The sequence below is a fragment of the Mangifera indica genome, chromosome 1 (assembly GCF_011075055.1).
Source record: "Mangifera indica cultivar Alphonso chromosome 1, CATAS_Mindica_2.1, whole genome shotgun sequence".
Taxonomy (NCBI): domain Eukaryota; kingdom Viridiplantae; phylum Streptophyta; class Magnoliopsida; order Sapindales; family Anacardiaceae; genus Mangifera; species Mangifera indica.
This window is the reverse complement of record NC_058137.1, coordinates 25,260,781-25,287,430: the sequence shown is the minus strand read 5'-3', so window position 1 is coordinate 25,287,430 and position 26,650 is coordinate 25,260,781. Positions and strand designations below refer to the sequence as shown.

General features: G+C 32.7%; 2 protein-coding genes and 2 pseudogenes across 2 annotated transcripts; 3 read left to right on the top strand and 1 right to left on the bottom strand.

Moving 5' to 3' along the window:
- The first annotated feature begins 1,073 nt into the window (after window positions 1-1,073).
- Window positions 1,074-2,335, top strand: LOC123211772 (annotated as a pseudogene).
- Window positions 2,336-2,610: 275 nt separating this feature from the next.
- LOC123226060 lies at window positions 2,611-3,480 on the bottom strand (annotated as a pseudogene).
- Window positions 3,481-8,172: 4,692 nt separating this feature from the next.
- LOC123211756 (cytosolic sulfotransferase 15-like) lies at window positions 8,173-9,429 on the top strand. Its single transcript, XM_044630625.1, has one exon. The coding sequence runs from the start codon at window positions 8,210-8,212 to the stop codon at window positions 9,179-9,181; it is 972 nt and encodes a 323-aa protein (XP_044486560.1). The 5' UTR covers window positions 8,173-8,209; the 3' UTR covers window positions 9,182-9,429.
- A 7,993-nt stretch (window positions 9,430-17,422) lies between these two features.
- Window positions 17,423-18,731, top strand: LOC123211747 (cytosolic sulfotransferase 15-like). The gene has a single exon (XM_044630614.1). The coding sequence runs from the start codon at window positions 17,452-17,454 to the stop codon at window positions 18,481-18,483; it is 1,032 nt and encodes a 343-aa protein (XP_044486549.1). The 5' UTR covers window positions 17,423-17,451; the 3' UTR covers window positions 18,484-18,731.
- The last annotated feature ends 7,919 nt before the right edge of the window (window positions 18,732-26,650 follow it).

The window sequence follows — 26,650 nt, the reverse complement described above, 5'->3', positions numbered from 1 at the left end:
TAAAATAATATTGTTTTAATAAATTCAAATCAAATTTTTTTAAACTTACAAATTTGATATGTGAAAGCTCAAGCTCAAACTTCCCATAGGTGAACTTGTTTTGAACTCGGTCGAACCAATCTTATTTTCAATCAAGAATCCAATTCGAATTCGGACAACTTTTAAGCTTTTCCCTTGTAGATGAACAAATTCTAACACATTTCTCAAAAGGCTAAAGGACTATTTCCCACCGAAGGTATGTTTTTTTTTTTTCCAAATGCACCCCTGTTAACTTTGAAAATTTTATTTATCTACCCATAAGCCGTTAAAATTAACTGAGTTTGTTAGTCATATTATTCCCCCCCCCCCCCCCCCCAAATCGTAAAAACTAATAATTTTTTTCCACCCCAAGTTTTAAAAAACTGTATTTTCCCCCTAGGGTTTCCAAACCTTTAGATCATATTTTTTCGGCGACGACCAGTGATCTGCAAACACCTACTGTCCCTCTCTGATGGCCTCTTCTTTTGACTGTACATCTCTCAATGTTGTGTGGTGTTGTCGTCGACGAAGATGATGCTTCTTTGTTGTCTTTATCTAGACGAAGACGCGTCGTCTTCATCGACGATGACGCCTAAGAGGTGAAGACGTCACACGGTCGAAAAGAGGAGACACTAGGGAGGAAAAGGCGTTGCTTGGAGATCATTGATCATTGTCAAAAAATTAAATCCGAAGTTTGGAAACCTTAGGGGGAAAATATTGTTTTTGTAAACTTAGATTAAAGGAAAATTGTTAGTTTTCAAGGTTTAGAGAGAAAAATAAAATAAAATTTAAGTTTATTTTTAATATTACAAATAAAATGATGATTTTATCTTTAAAATTGTTTCTTTTAACAGTTCATAGATAAATAAATTATATTTTCAAAATTAACTGTGCAGGTTGAGGGGGGTGAGAATTTGGACAAAACGCATACCTTCGGTGGGAAATAGTCCTTTGGCCTTCTCAAAAAAAAAAAAAAAAAAAAAAAACAGAAAGAGAAACAATGAAAGAAATGAATGACAGTCCGTTTAATAATGGAGGGTCCCTTGTCACGCCACAGACTAACATGATGTATCTAAGAAGAAGTGTCTATCCGACTCCATCTTTTTATCCCTGCATCACAAATAGTATCCATGGAGACCTCTTCTGCAACAGAAGAGCTGGGCAATGAGATTCAACAACTACTCTTGAACCTTCCAAGAGAGAAAAACTTGGATGGCACTCCTCTCTATTAATACCAAGGGTTTTGGACTCTATCAAAATTCATTCCCGCCATAATCTCCTTTCAGAGACACTTCCAAGCGGAAGACGGTGACATAATATTAACCAGCTTTCCGAAATCAGGCACCACTTGGTTAAAAGCCCTAGCTTTCACCATTGTCAACCGTACTCGTTTTCCTCTACAAAATAGCCCCTTGCTCACCACCCCTCCTCATCAGCTTGTTCCTTTCTTGGAGTTTGACCTTTATTGGAAAAATCAATCTCCTAATCTTGAAGACATTCCCAAGCCAAGGATTTTGGCACCCATCTCCCATATGCTTCATTACCCAATTCTATCTTGAATTCTGGTTGCCGCATTGTTTATGTAGCCAGAAATCCTCTGGATCAATTCATCTCCCTTTGGAAATTCTTGGCCTCATCGCAAGACCAAAATATGAATCTGGTTTCAATTGAGGAGGCTTTCGAGAAGATTTGCAGTGGAGTCCAATTCTATGGCCCCATTTGGGAACACGTGTTGGGGTACTGGAAGGCCAGTCAAGAGAACCCAGAAAAGGTGCTCTTTCTGAAATATGAAGATATGCAAGAGAACATCATATCTAATATCAAGAATTTGGCCAATTTCTTAGGATGTGCTTTCAGTGAAGTTGAAGAGACGCAAGGAGTGGTAAAAGAAATATCAAAGATATGTAGTTTTGAAAATCTGAAAAATTTAGAGGTGAACAAGAATGGTAAATACTTACCAAGATTTGGAAATGAAGCGTTTTTCAGGAAAGGTACTGTGGGAGATTGGAGAAATTATTTAACATCTTCAATGTCGGATCGCATGAAGAAGATACTTGAAGAAAAACTATGCGGCTCAGGTTTGTCTTTCAAGAAATAACCCAGAAAAGTAAAACCTCCGGTGATTTCTCTTTAAATTCAGAAAATTTGAATAAATTGATGTAGTCTTCTTGATTGTCTCTCTATCTCATCATCAGCTTGTTTCCTAATTTGAAGTGTGCCAATGTTCTACTTTTTAATTTATTATATAAAGTTATAGTGATATTGTATTGGTTTAGTTATAAAATATTATTCATGTTAATTCAACATAATTATTTTTGAGTCGAACTAGAGTTAAATTATCAAACTGAAACTCTTGCTCGAATCAAGATGAACACTAATTCAAAGCCAAACTGACTTAGTTCAAGTCTAACCCTAAACACGGCTAGAAATTACAGCAACTCTTCAGCTCTCAGATTTCAACAAATCAAGCACCAGACCTCTTATCATTTAGTAAAAATCAAACATATTGTTACAGGCATGAGAATAATAGATTACATACACATTACATGATGGAAAATAATATTATCAGAATCATTAAATATGGACCTTAGTTCAGTGAAATTCAATTTTGGGGTCAATGCCAAGGCGACCTTCATCTACGAGAGCCAGACTTAACATCTCTGTGCAAAACTGATCATCTGGCTTCAGCCACAAAGCCTGATTTAAAATTATAAATTCAGAATTTGATATTTCGATTCAACAATGCGTGGACATGGCAAACAAGGTTCATAAGCACTTCACAGGTTACCTTATGATAATATGTAATGGCAGAAAAAAATTATCCTGCAAGGGACAGCCAAGGAATATAATTAAACTTACATCATAAATAAACATTAAAAGCCATGTAAAAATTCTAAAATTGGGATTTCTAGAATAATTATACAGGTCTATCTTCTTAAGCAAGGACAAGGAAACAAAAAAAAAACATGATACCTGCAAATGGTAAGTGCAAGCAAGACCAACATGGGTGCTCAAGCTTCTATTTGACGACGTCAGTGCTCTCAAATAACAGAAAATTGCCTCGTGATACATTCTGAAATGTATGTTTTGTTCATTAGTACAATTATACAATCAACCCTAGAATGGAAATGTATGTATTATGAAAAAGGACAGGCATATAGTAAAACCCGGAAAATTTTAAATTAATTTAACTGCATACTTCAACTTTCTGTAAGCATGAGCAAGATTGACAACGGTCGGTTCCCACATTTCGCTTAAAGAGGATGGGATGTGTGCCAAAGTCTTCTCAAACCACCACACAGCTTTATTATACCTACAAGTGTTCAGATGAAAAAACATTACTTGTCAAAATTGATGACCTTACACTGGTTCAACGAAAAGAGCAAGATTACAAAAGTTTAATTCCCAGAAGATTTCAATGGCTCCAACAGTACTATATGTTAGGAATAGGATATAATTCATAACGATTTTTATATTTTTTTTCTAAATACAGCTTAATTGAAAATGATGTTGGGCCTAGTGGTAAAAAGCCTTGGTTCTGGTAGAAGGTTACTTGGCATACTGTATCCAGCAAGTTTCTTTACTACCAAGATTGCAGGGTCTAGAGATAGCCTCCAATTTAAGACTCAGGAAAGCTACAGCGAACAAAGGCTTTCTGGCTTACAAGTTTTATGTTATAGTTCATAGACTTTACTATGATGTATCATTGTACTGCAGCAAAACACATCGATTTCACACCCTCTCAGCTGCCGCAGTGCAACTAATTGTAAAAGCTTTCATAATGTTTGAAAATGAAGCCAGTGTTTGAAAATGAAGCCGATAGTTTGCACTGATCAATTGTTCCTTCTATAACGAAGGAGGGTGTCAAGGGGAAGATGAGAGAAAATGATAGGGAAAACCAGCATTATGCAGGACAGAAAAAACTGAACGTCTGACCGGGCTGGTATTAGTGGACGAGAGCAGATCACCAGAGGATATCCCGAGTTAGAATTGAAAATGAATGGTTAGATGGCAAGAAGCTTCCATTGAAGCTTGAAAAGGGAAAGTGGTCAATGGGACCTCCAGAAAAGAGATTGCGAGATGATGAGTGCTTTCCTGCTGTAGTTGAATGTAGTTGTTTTGGGGCTACACAGGGTGTAGACAAAGCTTGCTTCCTTCATCTTTCCTGCTCTTCTCGATCTTTGGATATACCGTGATGGAGTGTGTTTCAAGAGTAATTGGATGAAGTTCTGCGGAATGGCGGCGCCTGTGAAGTTAAAAAAGGCTTGTTGATGATGGCATCAAGAGAATGCGTTTAGCGTTTATGCATTTGTTTGAGTATTGATGTGATTACTATTTCTGCTTTGTTTTGCTTGCAGGCCTTGAGCATGTTGTCTCTCATCTACAACGAGATGTACTTGACTCTCTTAAAGAAGAATACTCGCAAGCAGGAATATAATTCGCTCAAGTATGATGCATTGATCTTGGGAAGAGATCTTTAGGTCAGGGGTATTCAAAATTATCAGAAAATCAAACCGAATCGATACCCAAACTGTAATCTGATCTATATTACCAAGGTAACCGTAAAACCGAATTTTTAATATAGTTTTTTGGTTGATTTAGATTTAAAAATTAATTATTTGAACCAAACTAATTTTTAAATTAAGTATATAATTAAAAATTATTTTGATATAAATATTAATTAAATTACATAAAAATTAAAAAATCTGCCAATGAAAAGGTTGGCGTTGCATTAAATTCTCGTTCACAAAATTCAAAAATATTAAATGCAAAGTTTGAAAAGGTTGATTTTGTGGGCAAGCATTAAAGAATTCAAAATATTCAATGGGTATTCTTCTATTCTTGTATACTTGCCCTCGTTCTCAATACTTTTGTTTCACTTGAACTCATGCTAGGGTAGATTCAAATTAAGTTTATTTAAATTTGATTTGAATAAGTTTGAAACGAATTAGTTCTATACAAATTCTAGTGAGTTCAAGCTCAAGCTAATATCTTTAAGTTTGAGTTACTCATCAAATTTGTGAATTAAAAATTTTGATATAAAACGTTATCGTTCAAAACGATATCGTTTTAACAACGAGTTAGTTAAAAGCTCGAGATTGAAATGAGTTAAACTAAATTTAAACTAAGTTCGAGCTTAACTTTCATGAGTTCAAACTTGAAATTTATCATATGCAAATTGAACCAAGCTCGAGTTCGATTCGATTTGAATCTAATCCTGATATTATCTATTTCTTCTTGCATCCTTTCACACTGTGATAAAGACTCTCTTGCCTCTTCCTATCTGACTCTTATCTCTTCCAACGATGCTCACCACAATTTAAGTTTTTTTTTTCCTTCTTATTTTTCTTTAATTGAATCAAATTTAAACTCATTCAAATTCAATTTTTTCTTTTCTACACTTTATTTGATGTCGAACAATATCTGGCAATCTCCTCTACCAACATTGTAATTTTTTATTTCATTTTTAAAATGAATTTTTATATAAAATTTAGAAACTGGGTAATTGAAAATTTGGTTAAGTTATCAATTAATTTTTATATAAAATCTGTTTGGTTTCGGTTTGAAATTTTCTTTGAATTGAAAGAAAAATCGGTTTGGTTCACAAATACTCCAAATCGGTTTGATTACCTAGTTTTGTACACCCATACTTTAGGTGGCAGAAGAAAAGCTGAAGGTTGAAGTGCAGCGTTTTAGGGCTAACGAAGAGGCTTTGGAGTTTGAGTTTGATTGTTACAAGCAGCCTGTTGAGAAGGGAGGACAAGTTGAATTAGCTACGTCCACATATTTATGATTCAAGCAAGAAAAGTTTGGACTAGGAGACAGTGAGCAGATAGGTTGGACGTTTAGCTAGAATTTTTTTGGGAAATCTAACAGAATGGTCAGTTGATAAATAGATTGCTTGTGGTTGAGACTGAGGTCAATGATAAGGTCGGACAACTTTTTTATGATGTCTTCTTTGCCATCTAGCATTGGTTCCCTGGTTGTGACTTCACCTTCTTCGAAAGGAATTATACACAACAGGTGAGGAAGTGGAGGCAGATTCAGGCTGTTGAGGAGGCTAGTCACGTTCAGTGAGGGATTTGGAAATGGGAAACTTGAATAAGTTGGATGAGTCAATGAAGAAGTTTCTAGGAAACCGCTCATTAGGAGGCCTAAAGGTAGCCGACAATCCTCCTCTCGTAAGCAACTGATACTTTCTCAAGATTGATACCTTAGCCTTTCCTCTGATTTTTTCTCATTTATCCTTTCTTTCTCCGTAGAAGAATATTCTCATTAATATAATGGATTTTTTTTATGTTAAGTATGTATGTGTTAACAAAACAAAAGATAAAACCGGCTCAAGAGACGCACAAAAATAGCTTAAGCTCATCCAGACCACACGACGACCCATGATAGCTAACACAGTAAAAATGCTATACAAGATCGAAGATAAAAAACAATCCCAACAAGTTCTTATAAACAAGGAACTTAAAAGAGAGGACAACCAAAACCAGAAAAAGGAGCCTAAACGGCAACTTTTGCCTTGCAAGCCCTAAAAAACCACCCTACAGCCCAAATTCCAGATGAGAGCAACAGCCAACCCGTAAAAGGAAACCAACCTGCTCGTCCAAAACAGCACACTCAAAGCCTTAGAGGAAACAGTACCGCAGCCTGAATGGAGAAACAGGGAACCATTGAGACCTTGAATTAAAATCTTGAAGACAACATCCGCTAATTTTACATAGGCGTGAAATCCCCAAAAGCAAAGCCAGGATGCTCCTAAAACTGCCAGCGAACCACCTCCTCAACCACTCACCACAAGACAAGCACACATATTACTAAAACATCCCACGAAGCACCAGGATTCCTCAATTTCTCCTTGCAAAGATGCAATGTGGCAGGCCCCAATTCTGCACGAATGCCTCATCTCATCTCCATTCTTATGTTGGATCTTCCTAAATTCCGTGGCTCGGTCTCTGACAGTTGCTTTGATTTTTTTTATTATCACTTGGTGATTATTTGATTCATTGGCGAACACCCTTTTGTTCCTCTCCAGCCAAATAAAATGGATAGTGGCGCCGAGGCTAATCTTTGCCATTCTGTGTTTAAGACTGTCAGGATTCCAGTTTGCTGCCATCCACATAACATAATGGAATTTTTATATCAAAGATTTTGTTGCTTTATTTTCATCACCGTTGTATTATCTTCAAGACTTCTAAAACACCACGATTAACTGGACAACGGAAATATAAGAGCAAGCATATTCAATAAGGAAATATGTATATCTCGTATTCCACTTTATTGCAACAAGGATTTTGAATAGCCACGCGCAAGTGAATGGTGAAATTAAGCAAGAGTGAATAAAAATTGGGTAATACTATACGTATATATTTTGAGTACACAAATAAATATACACTTATATATGTCATCATGTGATTGAATGTTATTTTATTTTTAATTCTAAATCACCCAATTATATGATGATACACATCGAATGTATATATATTTATATACTTAAAATGGATACATATATTTTTATTGATATAAATTGGTATATGATAACAATAGTTTTATAAGTGTGTAAGCACTGAAATTTTAATTCCCAAGTAAGATATTTGTATAAACCTTTGCTAGGGCAATAAGTTTTATAAACAATAACTAATGAGCATTCAGATGCCCCTAAACTTGGACAAATTTGGTAGAAACTTCGAAGTTAAAAATAAAATTATGTGTAATTTATATATATATATATATATATATAATTATTTAGATATAAAGATAATTAATTATTGTATCATTGGCTTGTGTGGAAAGAGAATATAATCGTATAAGAGTCTTATTTTTATTCAGTTTCACAGTTTTGTTGTTATATTTTTCGTAATTATGAACTCTTTTAAATACCCTTTAATTATAAGATCATTGATTGATTGTGTTTAAAATAATCAAATAATTTAAAATTAAAAAAATAAATGTATCCGTGCAACTTTCCAACTAAAGCCACTCAATGCTAATCCCGACAATTTTTAAGCTTTTCTTCTGTAAAATGGGAAGTTGTTACACATTTCCGAAATTAAAAAAAAGAAAGAGACAAACGCCCTTTAATAATGGAGAGTGTCCCATGTCTCGCCACAGAGTTAAATAAAGTATGATCTAAAATGATGCATATATCCGACTCCATCTTTTTATCCCTGCATTCCAAAAAGTATCCATGGAGACCTCTGCTGCAATAGGAGAGCTAAGCAATGAGATTCAACAACTACTCTTGAACCTTCCAAGAGAGAAAGGCTGGGATGGAAATCCTATCTATCAATACCAAAGGTTTTGGACTCAATCAAATCTCGTTTCCGCCATAATCTCCTTTCAGAGGCACTTCCAAGCAGAAGACGGTGACATAATATTAACCAGCTTTCCGAAATCAGGCACCACTTGGTTAAAAGCCCTAGCTTTCACCGTTGTCAACCGTACTCGTTTTCCTCTACAAAATAGCCCCTTGCTCACCACCCCTCCTCATCAGCTTGTTCCTTTCTTGGAGGTTGATCTTTATTGGAAAAATGAATCTCCTAATCTTGAAGACATTCCCAAGCCAAGGATTTTGGCCACCCATCTCCCATATGCTTCATTACCCAATTCTATCTTGAATTCTGGTTGCCGCATTGTTTATGTAGCCAGAAATCCTCTGGATCAATTCATCTCCCTTTGGAAATTCTTGTCTTCAGTTCAAGACCAAAACATGAATCTGGTTTCAATTGAGGAAGCTTTCGAGAAGATTTGCAGTGGAGTCCAACTCTGTGGCCCCATTTGGGAACATGTGTTGGGGTACTGGAAGGCCAGTCAAGAGAACCCAGAAAAGGTGCTCTTTCTGAAATATGAAGATATGCAAGAGAACATCATATCTAATATCAAGAATTTGGCCAATTTCTTAGGATGTGCTTTCAGTGAAGTTGAAGAGACGCAAGGAGTGGTAAAAGAAATATCAAAGATTTGTAGTTTTGATAATCTGAAAAATTTAGAGGTGAACAAGAATGGTAAAAGCACTAGATTTGGAATTGGAAATGAAGCGTTTTTCAGGAAAGGTTCTGTGGGAGATTGGAGCAATTTTTTAACATCTTCAATGTCGGATCGCTTGGAGAAGATACTCGAAGAAAAGCTATGCGGCTCAGGTTTGTCCTTCAAGAAATAATCCCATAAAGATAAAACCTTCGGTGATTTCTCTTTAAATTCAACAAATTTGAATAAACTGATGTCTAGACTCAATCGAGTTTGAATCAAATTAGCACTTTTAGTGTAGTCTTCTTGATTGTCTCTCCATCTCATCATCAGCTTGTTTCCTAATTTGAAGTGTGCCAGTGTTCTACTCTGTAATGTATTATATGAAGTTATAGTGATATTGTATTGGTTAAGTTATAAAATATTATTCATGTTAATTCACCATAATTGTATTTGAATTGAACTCGAACTAAACTAACGAACTGAAACTCTAACTCGAATCAAACTGAACACTAATTCAAGTCAAACTAATTTAGCTCGAGTCTAGCCTTAAATACAGGGCTAGAAATTACAGTAACTCCTCAGCTATGAGATTTCAACAAATCAAGCACCAGACCCCTTATCATTTAGTGAAAATAAAAAAAATTGTTACAAGCGTGAGAATAATAGATTACATACACATTACATGATGAAAAATAATATTATCAAAATCATTAAATATGGACCTCAGTTCAGTGAAATTCAATTTTGGGTTCAATGCCATGACGACCTTCATCTACGAGAGCCAAACTTAACATTTCTGTGCAAAACTGATCATCTGGCTTCAGCCACAAAGCCTGATTTAAAATTACAAATTCAGAATACATGAAAAAGGACACCTGTGGAGGAGATATAAAATTGCTAAATGTTTTATACGTGAAAAAGAACAAAAATTGCTAAATTATGCTAAACTACATAATCTAACCCACAAAAAAAAAAAAAATCTCTGATCATATTATTAATCTAACCCACAAAAAAAAAATCTCTGAAAAGTATATTATTAAATTTGACATAACAAAACCTAACATGTTTTTCTGTCTTTATGTTGATAGTATCGATGTTCAATGAAATTATTTGTTAGATTTTCTTCTAAACGAGAAAATATCCCGAAGCAAGCAACTAAACACCTTAGTGGGAAATATGGAAGCAAGCAACTAAAAACTTTAGTGGGAAAAAAATGAAAACACTTGCACATATATATTTCCAATCAAACAAAATGTTCCACGGTAGGCAATTGAATTATTGAGTGAATTATTCATGTCAATAATTCAACTTCATGTCAGGAATCTAGAAAAGCTTTTTTAAAAAACTCAGCATAACAGTAAATTAAGCAAAAGAATAAATAAAAGGGTGGGAAAAGGGGTTGGCGATCTACAATAAAAAACAAAAAGGGTTGGCGTGGCCAACCCTTAATAAAACTATAAAAGGGTTGACGTCTATTTGTTTTTTATACCAACTTTTTTTTTTATACAATGATGGGCTTACCCTAAATCCTTACTAAATTTGATTGCAGAAACATGCAAATATTGCAAAAAAATCTTGCAGCGAATAAATTCACTTGCAGAGATGCATTGGTGCAATTGTATTCACGTGATTCATCTTTAATATATATATATATATATATATATATACTTCAATTTAATTCTATTGGAATTCAATTAAGTAAATCAACATATTGTTAAATATTGTAATTTTCATAATATTGTTGATTAGCCAATTGGTTCAATTTTAAAAATGAAAAAACTATTAGAAAACTGATTTTCGCTGGAAAGATTTGGAAAAAGAATATGGGGTTGGCCACGCCTTATTATTGAATTTTGGCTTAATTTATTTATATTTTAAAAATACATTTTTTATTTTCGCTTAATTTATTTATATTTAAATAAATATATATATATATTTTTAAAGTAAATATTTATATTGTTATGCATATATAAATTATTGTTCTCTATTTTTTGGTCAGATACAAAGTGAACATGTTGACTAAGGACTACTATCTAAACTATAAGATGAATCTAGTGCACAACTTTTTCATTCATCTTGGTGTCATGCATGAAAGATATTATGATTTAAAAGATAAGGACATAAAATTAACTGAAAATGAACGGATATCTGGATTACTAAGGTTATTACCAAATTATTGGAATTCAATAATTTTTGATATTGTCTGAGATAAGAAATTCAAGAATTATTGGTAATGTGTGGATGAATTACAACTCGCTAAAGAACGCAGAATTGTAATGAATATAAGAAAGTTAACATCTTTCTCTATTTTCCCAAATCAACGAAGTGCGAGACATATAAATTATTGCAAGTATTATAATAACTTTATCTTAGATAAAGTTACTTCTAGTATTGTTAGAGATAGAGAAAATATCTTTTCTCAATCTGATTGGTGGAGATCGAATCCGTATAAATATGGAGAGCATTTGATTATCAAGATGTCATATTTTAAATTGTACAAATCTCAAGCTAAGGATGGTTCGAAAGTTGGTCAGAGTAATTGAATTTCATGTCCAAATTTATTTTCATGTCCAAATTATGAAGATGTTGAACTCCATGTTGAAATAATCTAATATATTTTATAGTTATTTGTGAAAATTTTAAGACTAATGAAATTATAATATAATATATTTTATATCCAAAAAATTATTAATAATAGTAAAAAAATGGTTAGCGTCAACCATTTAATTATAATTATACTATAATATAATTATAATTATATAATATTATAATTAAAAATATTATAATATTATAATTAAAAATATAATATAATTATAAATATATTATAATATTATAATAAGTGTTGGCAGCAACTCCAACCCTTGGCGTTAACACTATTTTTAAATTTAAATAAACCAAAAACTAAAGGGAAATTGAAATTTTTACCACTATTTTAATCCGCTATACAAAAATGCTACTCATTCTAAAACTTAAATAAATATACCACAACAGTAATCAACTTTTTCAAAATACCTCTCTTTAATCTTTCATGTAGATATTCTCTTTCTTTTTCTCTGCAACTTTTTTTCTCTTCTTCCTTTTTTTTCAAAGTGATAAAGGATTCACTCTCTCTTCTTCCTCATCTTCAAAAACAAAAGAATGAAGGAAAAAACTGAATTATTCAGATTCAGAATTTTTCAAAGTAAGGATATAAAAAAAAAAAAAGAGTAACCCACAAAAACTCAACCACATCCATTTTATACCCTAGAAGAAATGACGATCGAAGAAGATCATTTAGTAGGATTTAATTGAAAAAAAAATTAGCATTTAAGGATTTAAACTGAAAAAAAAGGCATTTAACTAAAAAAAATAGAAAAATTATATTAATATTATATAATATTATAATATATTAATATTATATAAATTATAATAATATTTTTTAAATTATAATATATAATATTATATAATATAAATTATAATATAATATAATAATATAAGAAGGAAAGAAAAAACTGAATTCTTCACATTAAGAATTCTTCAAAGTAAGGATATAAAAAAAAAATAAGTAACCCACAAAAACTCAACCATATTCACTTTATACCCTAGAAAAAATGACGATCGAAGAAAATTATTTAGTAAGATTTAACTGAAAATAAATTAGCATTTAAGGAATTAAACTGAAAAAAAAAGATTGACATTTAACTGAAAAAAAGAAAAATTATATTAATATTATATAATATTATAATATATTAATATTATATAAATTATAATAATATTTTTTAAATTATAATATATAATATAAATTATAATATAATATAATATAATATAATAATATATCATATAATTATATTTTATAATATAATTATAAGTATATTATAATTATATTATTATAGTATAATTATAATTAAATGGTTGACGCCAATAGTAATATACTTTCTCAAAATATCCCTCTTGAAATGATCCATACAGAGAATCTTTGTTTTTCTCTGTAACTTTTTCTCTCTTCTTCCTTAACTGAGGAAGGAATCCCAACAGTATGACAATAAAATATTGCTATTAATGGAAGGAAAAAAACATGTGATTGAATAATAAAATTCGTGAGAAATCCATTATTAAAAAAAAAAAAAATAGCATTTAAGGATTTAAACTGAAAAAAAAAAAAGATTGACATTTAACTAAAAAAGTTGATTTTGTGGGCAAGCATTAAAAAATTCAAAATATTCAATGGATCTTCTTCTATTCTTGTATACTTGCCATCATTCTCTATACTTTTGTCTTGCTTGAACCCTTGTTATCTACACATAGATTCAAACCAAATTTATTCGAGTTCAATTTGAACGAGTTTAAAATGAATTAGTCTTATACAAATTCTAGCAAGCTCAAATTGAAGCTAATATTTTCAAGCTTGAGCTACTCGTCAAATTTATAAATTAAAAATTTTGATACAAAACGATATTATTTTGACTAATATGTATTAAAATGACATCGTTTTAATAACGAGTTAGTTAAAAGTTTGAATTTGAAATGAGTCAAACTAAATTCAAGTCAAGTCCGAGCCTAGCTTTCATTAGCTCAAACTTGAACTTTATTATATGTAAACTGAACCAAGCTTAAATTTGACTCGATTCAAATCTAACTTTGATGTTATCTATTACTTCTTGCATCCTTTCACATTGTCGATGAAGGCTCTCTTGCCTCTTCCTATCTGACTCTTATCTCTTCCAACGAACGTTTACCAAAATTTTAGTTTTTTTTTTCTTGTCTTTCTTTAGTTGAATCAAATTTAAACTCATTTTTTTTTCTCTTCTGCAATTTATTTGATGTCGCACAATATCTGGCAATCTCCTTTGCCTAGGTAATAATTTTTTATTTCACTTTTAAAACAAATTTTTATATAGAATTTAGAAATTGAGTAACTAAAAATTTGGTTAAGTTATCAGTTAATTTTTATATAAAATCTATTTGATTTCGGTTTGAAATTTTCTTTGAATTGAAAGAAAAATCGGTTTGGTTCACAAATATTCCTAATTGGTTTGATTACCCAGTTTTGTACACTCATACTTTAGGTGGCAGAAGAGAAGTTGAAGGTTGAAGTGCAGCATTTTAGGGCTAAGGAAGAGGCTTTGGAGTTTGAATTTGCTCGTTACAAGCAGCCTGTTGAGAAGGGAGGACAAGTTGAATTAGTTGCGTCCACATATTTATGATTCAAGCAAGAAAAGTTCGGACTAGGAGAGAGTGAGCAGATACGTTGGACGCTTAGTTAGAACTTTTGAGGGTAATCTAACAGAATGGTGAGTTGAAAAATAGATTCCTTGTGGTTTAGGCTGAGGTCAATGATAAGGTCGGACATCTTGTTTATGATGTCTTCTTTGCCATCTAGCATTGGTTCCTTGATTGTGACTTCACCTTCCTCGAAAGGAATTATACATAACAGGTGAGGGAGTGGAGGCAGATTCGGGTTGTTGAGGAGGCTAGTCAGCTTCAGTGAGAGATTACGAAATGCAAAACTTGAATAAGTCAGACGAGTCCATGAAGAAGTTTATAGAAAACCGCTCATTAGGAGGCTTCAGGGTAGCCCACAATCCTTCTCTCGTAAGCAACCGATACTTTCTCAAGATTGATGCCTTAGCTTTTCCTCTGATTTTTTTCTCATTTGTCCTTTCTTTTTTTGTAGATGAACATTCTCATTAATAAAATGGATTTTTTTATGTTAAGTTTGTATGTATTAACAAAACAAAAGACAAAACTGGCGCAAGAGACACACAAAAACAACTTAAGCTCATCTAGACCACAAGACGACTCGTGATAGCTAACAGGGAAAAGGACTATTTCCCACCCATTTTTTAGGCCTATCTCAAACTGATACCTACGGGAGATGAAAAAACCTTTTACCCATTCATGACCAAATTGCTGTCTAATTTCTCAGTTAGGGATAAGGGCAAAATCGATATTTTACTGTTTAAAACCTTAAAACTTTAAAATTTCACCATTTCCCCCCTCCAAGTTTTAAAAACTAACAACTCAACCCACCCTCAAAGTTTAAAAAGTTTAGATTTCACCCCTAGGGTTTGCTTTATTCTCCAGCCACCATTGACGGTCGATGCATTCCACTGATCTCGCATCACCGACTACAAAGAATGACGAAGGATAACCTTTCGTCGTCTAGATCTGGAAGAACAGACAAAGGACGATGTTTCATCTTCCTTCGTCGTCGCGTCGTCCAAATGCGAGTTGTCCTCATCTTCTAGGTGGAGCGACGAAGAGATATCTGTCTCTTCGTCGCATCGTAGGACAAGGAGATGAAGATCTCTTCATCGTACCACCGTCGTCACACCAGGAAAAAGGAAGAGGCCGATGATGATGTCGAAAGATGAAATTAAAGAATGGGGGTGAAACTGCTATTTTTGAAAGTTATGGGGGACGACTGCATTTTGAAAAATATGGAAACCCTAGGTTTGGGGGTGAAAATGTTAGTTTTCAAGGTTTAAAAACTTTGGTCAGAGATGAAATATTAATTTCTAAAACCTAAGGGGGGTGAAAAGTAATAAGTTTTATATTTTTTTAATATAAACAATAAAATATCGATTTTGCCCATCCCTAACTGAGAAATTGAACAATAGTTTGGTCATAGGTGGGAGCACGAGTTTTTCATCTCCCATGAGTATCAGTTTAAAATATACCTAAAAAATGGGTGGGAAATAGTCCTTTTCCCTAGCTAACACAGTAAAAATAGTATACAAGATCAAAAATAAAAAACAATCCCAACAATGAGAAAAGAGGCCACCCTCTCGTGAATGTCCATCTAAGTTCCTATAAATAAAGAACTTAAAAGAGAGGACAACCAAAACCAGAAAAAGAGCCTAAACGGCAACTTTTGCCTTGCAAGCCCTTAAAAGCCACCCTACAGCCCAAATTCCAGATGAGAGCAACAGCCAACCCGTAAAAGGAAACCAACCTGCTGGTCCAAAACAGCACACTCAAAGCCCCAGAGGAAACAGTACCGCAGCCTGAATGGAGAAACAGGGAACCATTGAGACCTTGAATTAAAATCTTGAAGACAACATCCGCTAATTTTACATGGGCGTGAAATCCCCGAAAGCAAAGCCAGGATGCTCCTAAAACTGCCAGCGAACCACCTCCTCAAACACCCACCACAAGGCAAGCACACATATTACTAAAACATCCCACCAAGCGGCAGGATTCCTCGATTTCTCCTTGCAAAGATGCAATATGGCAGGCCCCAATTCTGCACGATCGCCTCATCTCCATTCTTATGTTGGATCTTCCTAAATTCCGTGGCTCGGTCTCTGACAGTTGCTTTGATTTTTTTTTATTATCACTTGGTGATTATTTGATTCATTGGCGAACACCCTTTTGTTCCTCTCCAGCAAAATAAAATGGATAGTGGCGCCGAGGCTAATCTTTGCCATTCTGTGTTTACGAATGTCAGGATTCCAGTTTGCTGCCATCCACATAACATAATGGAATTTTTATATCAAAGATTTTGTTGCTTTATTTTCATCACCGTTGTATTATCTTAAAGACTTTTAAAATGTCACGATTAATTGGACAACGGAAATATAAGAGCAAGCATATTCAAAAAGGAAATGTGTATATCTCGTATTCCACTTTATTGCAACAAGGATTTTGAATAGCCACGTGTAAGTGAATGGAGAAATTAAGCAAGAGTGAATAAAAATTGGGTAATACTATACGTAGATATTTTGAATACACAAATAAATATATACTTATGTATGTTATCATGTGATTGAATGTTATTTTATTTTTAATTCAAAACCACCTAATTATATGATGATACACATCAAATGTGTACATATTTATATACTTAAAATGGATAACATATTTTTATTGATACAAATTGGTATATGATAACAATAGTTTTATAAGTGTGTAAGCACTGAAATTTTAATTCCCTAGTAAGATATTTGTATAAACCTTTGCTAGGGCAACAAGTTTTATAAACAATAACTAATGAGCATTCAGATGCCCCTAAACTTGGACAAATTTGGTAGAGACTTCGAAGTTAAAAATAAAATTATGTCTAATTTATTTATATATATATATATATATAATTATTTAGATATAAAGATAATTAATTATTGCATCATTGACTTGTGTGGAAAGAGAATATAATCGTATAAGAGTCTTATTTTTTTTCTGTTTCACAGTTTTGTTGTTATAGTTTTCGTAATTATGAACTCTTTTAAATACCCTTTAATTATAAGATCATTGATTGTGTTTAAAATAATCAAATAATTTAAAATTAAAAAAATAAATATATCCATGCAACTTTCCAACTAAAACCACTCAATGCTAATCCCGACAACTTTTAAGCTTTTCTTCTGTAAAATGGGAAGTTGTTACACATTTCTCAGATAAAAAAAAGAAAGAGACAAACGCCCTTTAATAATGGAGAGTGTCCCATGTCTCGCCACAGAATTAAATAAAGTATGATCCAAAATGATGCATATTTCCGAATCCGACAATTACCCCTTGATCCCTGCATTCCAAAAAGTATCCATGGAGACCTCTGCTGCAATAGGGGAGCTAAGCAATGAGATTCAACAGCTACTCCTGAACCTTCCAAGAGAGAAAGGCTGGGATGCAAATCCTCTCTACCAATACCAAGGGTTTTGGGCTCAATCAAAACTCATTCCCGCCATAATCTCCTTTCAGAGACACTTCCAAGCGGAAGACGGTGACATAATATTAACCAGCTTTCCGAAATCAGGCACCACTTGGTTAAAAGCCCTCGCTTTCACCATTATCAACCGTACTCGTTTTCCTCTACAAAATTGCCCCTTGTTCACCACCACTCCTCATCAGCTTGTTCCTTTCTTGGAGCTTAATCTTTATTGGAAAAATGAATCTCCTAATCTTGAAGACATTCCCAAGCCAAAGATTTTGGCCACCCATCTCCCATATGCTTCATTACCCAATTCCATCTTGAATTCTGGTTGCCGCATTGTTTATGTAGCCAGAAATCCTCTGGATCAATTCATCTCCCATTGGAAATTTTTGTCTTCATTGCAAGACCCAAACACGAATCTGGTTTCAATGGAGGAAGCTTTCAAGAAGATTTGCAATGGAGTCCAATCCTATGGTCCCGTTTGGGAACATGTGTTGGGGTACTGGAAGGCCAGTCAAGAGAACCCAGAAAAGGTGCTCTTTCTGAAATATGAAGACATGCAAGAGAACATCATATTTAATATCAAGAATTTGGCCAATTTCTTAGGATGTGCTTTCAGTCAGGTTGAAGAGAGGCAAGGAGTGGTAAAAGAAATATCAAAGATTTGTAGTTTTGATAATCTGAAAAATTTAGAGGTGAACAAGCATGGTAAATACAGTAAGCTTGGATTTGGAAATGAAGCGTTTTTCAGGAAAGGTACTGTGGGAGATTGGAGCAATTATTTAACATCTTCAATGTCGGATCGCTTGGAGAATATACTCGAAGAAAAGCTATGCGGCTCAGGTTTGTCCTTCAAGAAATAATCCCATAAAGATAAAACCTTCGGTGATTTCTCTTTAAATTCAATAAATTTGAATAAATTGATGTCTAGACTCAATCTAGTTTGAATCAAATTAACACTTTTGGTGTAGTCTTCTTGATTGTCCCTCCATCTCATCATCAACTTGTTTCCTAATTTGAAGTGTGCCAATGTTCCACTCTGTAATGTATTATATGAAGTTATAGTGATATTGTATTGGTTAAGTTATAAAATATTATTCATGTTAATTCACCATAATTGTACTTAAATTGAACTCGAACTAAACTAACGAACTGAAACTCTAACTCGAATCAAGCTGAACACTAATTCAAGTCAAACTAATTTAGCTTGAGTCTAGCCTTAAATACAGGGCTAGAAATTACAGTAACTCCTCAGCTCTGAGATTTCAACAAATCAAGCACCAGACCCCTTATCATTTAGTGAAAATCAAAAAAATTGTTACAAGCATGAGAATAATAGATTACATACACATTACATGATGAAAAATAATATTATCAAAATCATTAAATGTGGACCTCAGTTCAGTGAAATTCAATTTTGGGTTCAATGTCATGACGACCTTCATCTACGAGAGTCAAACTTAACATTTCTGTGCAGAACTAATCATCTGGCTTCGGCCACAAAGCCGGATTTAAAATTATAAATTCAGAATACATGAAAAAGGACACCTGTGGAGGAGATATAAAATTGCTAAATGTTTTACACATGAAAAAGAACAAAAATTGCTAAATTATGCTAAACTACATAATCTAACCCACAGAAAAAAAAAAATCATTGATCATATTATTAATCTAACCTACAAAAAAAAAATCTCTGAAAAGTATATTATTAAATTTGATATAACAAAACCTAACATGTTTTTCTGCCTTTATGTTGATAGTATCGATGTTCGATGAAACTATTTGTTGGATTTTCTTCTAAACGAGAAAATAACCCGAAACAAGCAACTAAACACTTTGGTGGGAAATATGGAAGCAAACAACTAAAAACTTTAGTGGGAAAAAAATGAAAACACTTGCACATATATATTTCCAATTAAGCAAAATGTTCCACGGCAGGCAATTGAATTATTGAGTGAATTATTCATGTTAATAATTCAACTTCATGTCAGGAATCTGGAAAAGCTTTTTTAAAAAACTCAGCATAACAGTAAATTAAGCAGAAGAATAAATAAAAGGGCGAGAAAAAGGGTTGGCGATCTGTAATAAAAAACAAAAAGGGTTGGCGTGGCCAACCCTTAATAAAATTAAACAATTAAAAAAGGGTTGGCATGCCAACCCTTCTGCAATAAGAAAACAAAAAGGGTTGGCCGGCCAACCCTTAATAAAATTAAACAATTAAAAAAGGGTTGGCATGCCAACCCTTCTGCAATAAGAAAACAAAAAGGGTTGGCGTGGCCAACCCTTAATAAAACTATATAAGGGTTGACGTCTTTTTGTTTTTAATACCAACTTTTTTTTTTATACAATAATGGGCCCACCCTAAATCCTTGCTAAATTTGATTGCAGAAGCATGAAAATATTGCAGAAGAATCTTGCAAAGAATAAATTGACTTGCAGGGATGCATTGGTGCAACAGTATTCACGTGATTCATCTTTAATATATATATATATATATATATATATATATATATAGAGAGAGAGAGAGAGAGAGAGAGAGAGAGAGAGAGAGAGAGAGAGAGAGAGAGAGAGAGAGCAATCTATCTTAAACATACCACAAAAGATAGAGAGATCTATACTTTGCACGAGAAAAAATTTTATTGAGCAATCGGCTGACGAAACTTGTTGCAGAGACGAAATATTAGTAGGACAACAGGTAAGGTTTTAACAAACCTTAAATAAATGTATGTGTATTGTATTGCACCAAAAATATTTCAATTTGGATTCAGTCTAAATCACTTCAATTTAATTATATTGAAATTCAATTACGTAAATCAACATATTGTTAAATATTATAATTTTCATAATATTGTTGATTAGCCAATTGGTTCAATTTTAAAAATGAAAAAACTATTAGAAAACTGATTTTGGCTGGAAAGATTTGGAAAAAAAAATGGGATTGGCCACACCTTATTATTGAATTTTGGCTTAATTTATTTATATTTTAAAAATGTATTTTTTATTTTCGATTAATTTATTTATATTTAAATAAAAAATATATATTTTGTTTAAAGTAAATATTTATATTGTTATGCATGTATAAATTATTGTTCTCCATTTTTTGGTCAGATATAAAGTGAATATGTTGACTAAGGACTACTATCTAAACTATAAGATGAATCTAGTGCACAACTTTTTCACTCATCTTGATGTCATGCATGAGAGATATTATGATTTAAAAGATAAAGACATAAAATTAACTGAAAATGAGCGGATATCTAGATTACTAAGGTCATTACCAGATTATTGGACTCCAATAATTTTTAATATTGTCCGAGATAAGAAATTCAAGAATTATTGATAATGTGTGGATGAATTACAACTCGTTGAAGAACGCAGAATTGTAATGAATATAAAAAAGTTAACATTTTTCTCTATTTTCCCAAATCAACGAAATGCTAGGCATATAGGTTATTGCAAGCATTATAATAACTTTATCTTAGATAAAGTTACTCATAGTATTGCTAGAGATAGAAAAAATGTCTTTTCTCAATCTGATTGGTGGAGATCGAATCCGTATAAATATGGAGAGCGTTTGATTATCAAAATGTCATATTTTAAATTGGACAAATCTCAAGCTAAGGATGGTTCGGAAGTTGGTCATAGTAATTGAATTTCATGTTCAAATTATGAAGATGTTGAACTCCATGTTGAAATAATCTAATATATTTTATAATTATTTGTGAAAATTCTAAGACTAATGAAAATATAATATAATATATTTTATGTCCAAATAATTATTAATAATAGTAAAAAAATGGTTAGCGTCAACCATTTAATTTAATTATACTATAATATAATTATAATTATATAATATTATAATTAAAAATATTATATAATTAAAAATATATTATAATATTATAATAAGTGTTGGCGGCAACGCCAACCCTTGGGGTTAACACTATTTTTAAATTTAAATAAACCAAAAACTAAAGGGAAATTGAAATTTTTACCACTATTTTAATCCGCGTATACAAAAATGCCACTTATTCTAAAGCTTAAACAAATATACCACAACAGTAATCAACTTTCCCAAAATATCTCTCTTTAATCTTTCATGTAGATATTCTCTCTCTTTTTCTCTGCAACTTTTTCTCTCTTCTTTCTCTTCTTTCAAAGTTATAAAGGAATCGCTCTCTCTTCTTCCTCATCTTCAAAAACAAAAGAAGGAAAGAAAAAACTGAATTCTTCAGATTAAGAATTTTTCAAAGTAAGAATATAAAAAAAAAAAAAGTAACCCACAAAAACTCAACCACATCCACTTTATACCCTAGAAGAAATGACAATCGAAGAAGATCATTTAGTAGCATTTAACTGAAAAAAATTAGCATTTAAGGATTTAAACTGAAAAAAAAAATTGGCATTTAACTGAAAAAAATAGAAAAATTATATTAATATTATATAAATTATAATAATATTTTTTAAATTATAATATAAATTATAATATAATATAATATAATAATATAAGAAAGAAGGAAAAAACTGAATTCTTCAGATTAAGAATTCTTCAAAGTAAGGAAATAAAAAAAAAAAATTACCCACAAAAACTTAACCACATCCACTTTATATCCTAAAAGAAATGACGATCGAAGAAGATCATTTAGTAGGATTTAACTGAAAAAAAAATTAATGTTTAAGGATTTAAACTGAAAAAAAAAAAAAGATTGACATTTAACTGAAAAAAATAGAAAAATTATATTAATATTATATAATATTATAATATATTAATATTATATAAATTATGATAATATTTTTTAAATTATAATACATATTATAATATAATATAAATTATAATATAATATAATATAATAATATATCATATAATTATATTTTATAATATAATTATAAGTATATTATAATTATATTATTATAGTATAATTATAATTAAATGGTTGACGCCAACAGTAATATACTTTCTCAAAATATCCCTCTTGAAATGACCCATGCAAAGAATCTCTGTTTTTCTTTGTAACTTTTTCTCTCTTCTTCTTTAACTGAGGAAAGAATCCCAGCAGCATGACAATAAAATATTACTATTAATAGAAGGAAGAAAACATATGATTGAATAATAAAACTTGTGAAAAATCCATTATTAAAAAAAAAAAAAGCATTTAAGGATTTAAACTGAAAAAAAAAAATATTGACATTTAACTGAAAAAGTTGATTTTGTGGGCAAGCTTTAAAAAATTCAAAATATTCAATGGATCTTCTTCTATTCTTGTAAATTTGTCGTCATTCTTTATACTTTGTCTTGCTTGAACCCTTGTTATCTACACATAGATTTAAACCAAATTTATTCGAGTTCAATTTGAACGAGTTTAAAATGAATTAGTCTTATAAAAATTCTAGCGAGCTCAAATTGAAGCTAATATTTTTAAGCTTGAGCTACTCGTCAAATTTATGAATTAAAAATTTTGATATAAAATGATATCGTTTTGACTAATATATATTAAAACGACATCGTTTTGACTAATTTGTATTAAAACGACATCATTTTAATAACGAGTTAGTTAAAAGTTTGAATTCAAAATGAGTCAAACTAAATTCAAGTCAAGTCTAAGTCTAGCTTTTATGAGCTCAAACTTGAATTTTACTATATATAAATTGAACCAAGCTTAAATTTGACTCGATTCAAATCTAACTCTAATGTTATCTATTGCTTCTTGCATCCTTTCACATTGTCGATGGAGACTCTCTTGCCTCTATCTGACTCTTATCTCTTCCAACGAAAGTTCACCAAAATTTTAGTTTTTTTTTTTTTCCAGTCTTTCTTTAGTTGAATCAAATTTAAACTCTTTTTTTTTTCTCTTCTGCAATTTATTTGATGTCGGACAATATCTGGCAATCTCCTTTGCCAAGGTTATAATTTTTTATTTCACTTTTAAAACAAATTTTTATATAGAATTTAGAAATTGAGTAACTAAAAATTTGGTTAAGTTATCAGTTAATTTTTATATAAAATCTATTTGATATCGATTTGAAATTTTCTTTGAATTGAAAGAAAAATCGGTTTGGTTCACAAATATTCCTAATTGGTTTGATTACCCAGTTTTGTGCACTCATACTTTAGGTGGCAGAAGAGAAGTTGAAGGTTGAAGTGCAGCATTTTAGGGCTAAGGAAGAGGCTTTGGAGTTTGAATTTGCTCGTTACAAGAAACCTGTTGAGAAGGGAGGACAAGTTGAATTAGCTGCGTCCACATATTTATGATTCAAGCAAGAAAAGTTCGGACTAGGAGAGAGTGAACAGATAGGTTGGACGCTTAGTTAGAACTTTTGAGGGTAATCTAACAGAATGGTGAGTTGAAAAATAGATTGCTTGTGGTTTAGGCTGAGGTCAATGATAAGGTCGGACATCTTGTTTATGATGTCTTCTTTGCCATCTAGCATTGGTTCCTTGATTGTGACTTCACCTTCCTCGAAAGGAATTATACATAATAGGTGAGGGAGTGGAGGCAGATTCAGGTTGTTGAGGAGGCTAGTCAGCTTCAGTGAGAGATTACGAAATGCAAAACTTGAATAAGTCAGACGAGTCCATGAAGAAGTTTATAGAAAACCGCTCATTAGGAGGCTTCAAGGTAGCCCACAATCCTTCTCTCGTAAGCAACCGATACTTTCTCAAGATTGACGCCTTAGCTTTTCCTCTGATTTTTTTCTCATTTGTCCTTTCTTTCTTTGTAGATGAACATTCTCATTAATAAACTGGATTTTTTTATGTTAAGTTTGTATGTATTAACAAAACAAAAGACAAAACTGGCGCAAGAGACACACAAAAACAACTTAAGCTCATCTAGACCACAAGACGACCCATGATAGCTAACAGGGAAAAGGACTATTTCCCACCCATTTTTTAGGTCTATCTCGAACTGATACCCACGGGAGATGAAAAAACCTTTCTCCCATCCATGACCAAACTGCTGTCTAATTTCTCAATTAGAGATAGGGATAAAATCGATATTTTACTATTTAAAACCTTAAAACTTTAAAATTTCACCATATCCCCCTCCAGGTTTTAAAAACTAACAACTCAACCCACCCTCAAAGTTTAAAAAATTTAGATTTCACCCCTAAGGTTTGCTTTCTTCTCCAGCCACCACCGACGGCCGACGCATTCCACTGATCTCGCATCACCAACTACAAAGGACGACCCTTCGTCGTCTAGATCTGGAAGAACAGATAAGGGACGATGTTTCGTCGTCCTTCGTCGTCGTGTCATCCAGATGAGAGTTGTCCTCATCTTCTGGGTGGAGCGACGAAGAGATCTCTATCTCTTCGTCGCATCGTAGGACAAGAAGATGAAGATCTTTTCGTCGCACCAGGAAAAAAGAGGAGGCCAGTGATGACGTCGGAAGATGAAGTTGAAGAATGGGGGTGAAACTGCTATTTTTGAAAGTTATGGGGGACGACTGCGTTTTGAAAAACATGGAAACCCTAGGTTTGGGGGTGAAAATGTTAGTTTTCAAAGTTTAAAAACTTTGGTCAAAGATGAAATGTTAATTTATAAAACCTAAGAAGGGTGAAAAGTAATAAGTTTTATATTTTTTTAATATAAACAGCAAAATATCGATTTTGTCTGTCCCTATCTGAGAAATTGGATAGTAGTTTGGTCAGGGGTGAGAGCAAGGGTTTTTCATCTCCCATGAGTATCAGTTTGAAATAGGCCTAAAAAATAGGTGGGAAATAGTCCTTTTCCCTAGCTAACACAGTAAAAATACTATACAGGATCAAAAAAAAAAAACAATCCCAACAATGAGAAAAGAGGCCACCCTCTCGTGAATGTCCATCTAAGTTCCTATAAATAAAGAACTTAAAAGAGAGGACAACCAAAACCAGAAAAAGAGCCTAAACGGCAACTTTTGCCTTGCAAGCCCTAAAAAACCACCCTACAGCCCAAATTCCAGATGAGAGCAACAGCCAACCCGTAAAAGGAAACCAACCTGCTGGTCCAAAACAGCACACTCAAAGCCCCAGAGGAAACAGTACCGCAGCCTGAATGGAGAAACAGGGAACCATTGAGACCTTGAATTAAAATCTTGAAGACAACATCCGCTAATTTTACATGGGTGTGAAATCCCCGAAAGCAAAGCCAGGATGCTCCTAAAACTGCCAGCGAACCACCTCCTCAAACACCCACCACAAGGCAAGCACACATATCACTAAAACATCCCACCAAGCGGCAGGATTCCTCAATTTCTCCTTGCAAAGATGCAATATGGCAGGCCCCAATTCTGCACGATCGCCTCATCTCCATTCTTATTTTGGATCTTCCTAAATTCCGTGGCTCGGTCTCTGACAGTTGCTTTGATTTTTTTTTATTATCACTTGGTGATTATTTGACTCATTGGCGAACACCCTTTTGTTCCTCTCCAGCCAAATAAAATGGATAGTGACGCCGAGGCTAATCTTTGCCATTCTGTGTTTAAGACTGTCAGGATTCCAGTTTGCTGCCATCCACATAACATAATGGAATTTTTATATCAAAGATTTTGTTGCTTTATTTTCATCACCGTTGTATTATCTTAAAGACTTCTAAAATGTCACGATTAATTGGACAACGGAAGACATTCCCAAGCCAAGGATTTTGGCCACCCATCTCCCATATGCTTCATTACCCAATTCCATCTTGAATTCTGGTTGCCGCATTGTTTATGTAGCCAGAAATCCTCTGGATCAATTCATCTCCCTTTGGAAATTCCTGTCTTTATTGCAAGACCAAAACAAGAATCTGTTTTCAATTGAGGAAGCCTTCGAGAAGATTTGCAATGGAGTCCAATCCTATGGCCCCATTTGGGAACATGTGTTGGGGTACTGGAGGGCCAGTCAAGCGAACCCAGAAAAGGTGCTCTTTCTGAAATATGAAGACATGCAACAGAACATCATATTTAATATCGATACTTTGGCCAATTTCTTAGGATGTGCTTTCAGTCAAGTTGAAGAGACGCAAGGAGTGGTAAAAGAAATATCAAAGATTTGTAGTTTTGATAATCTGAAAAA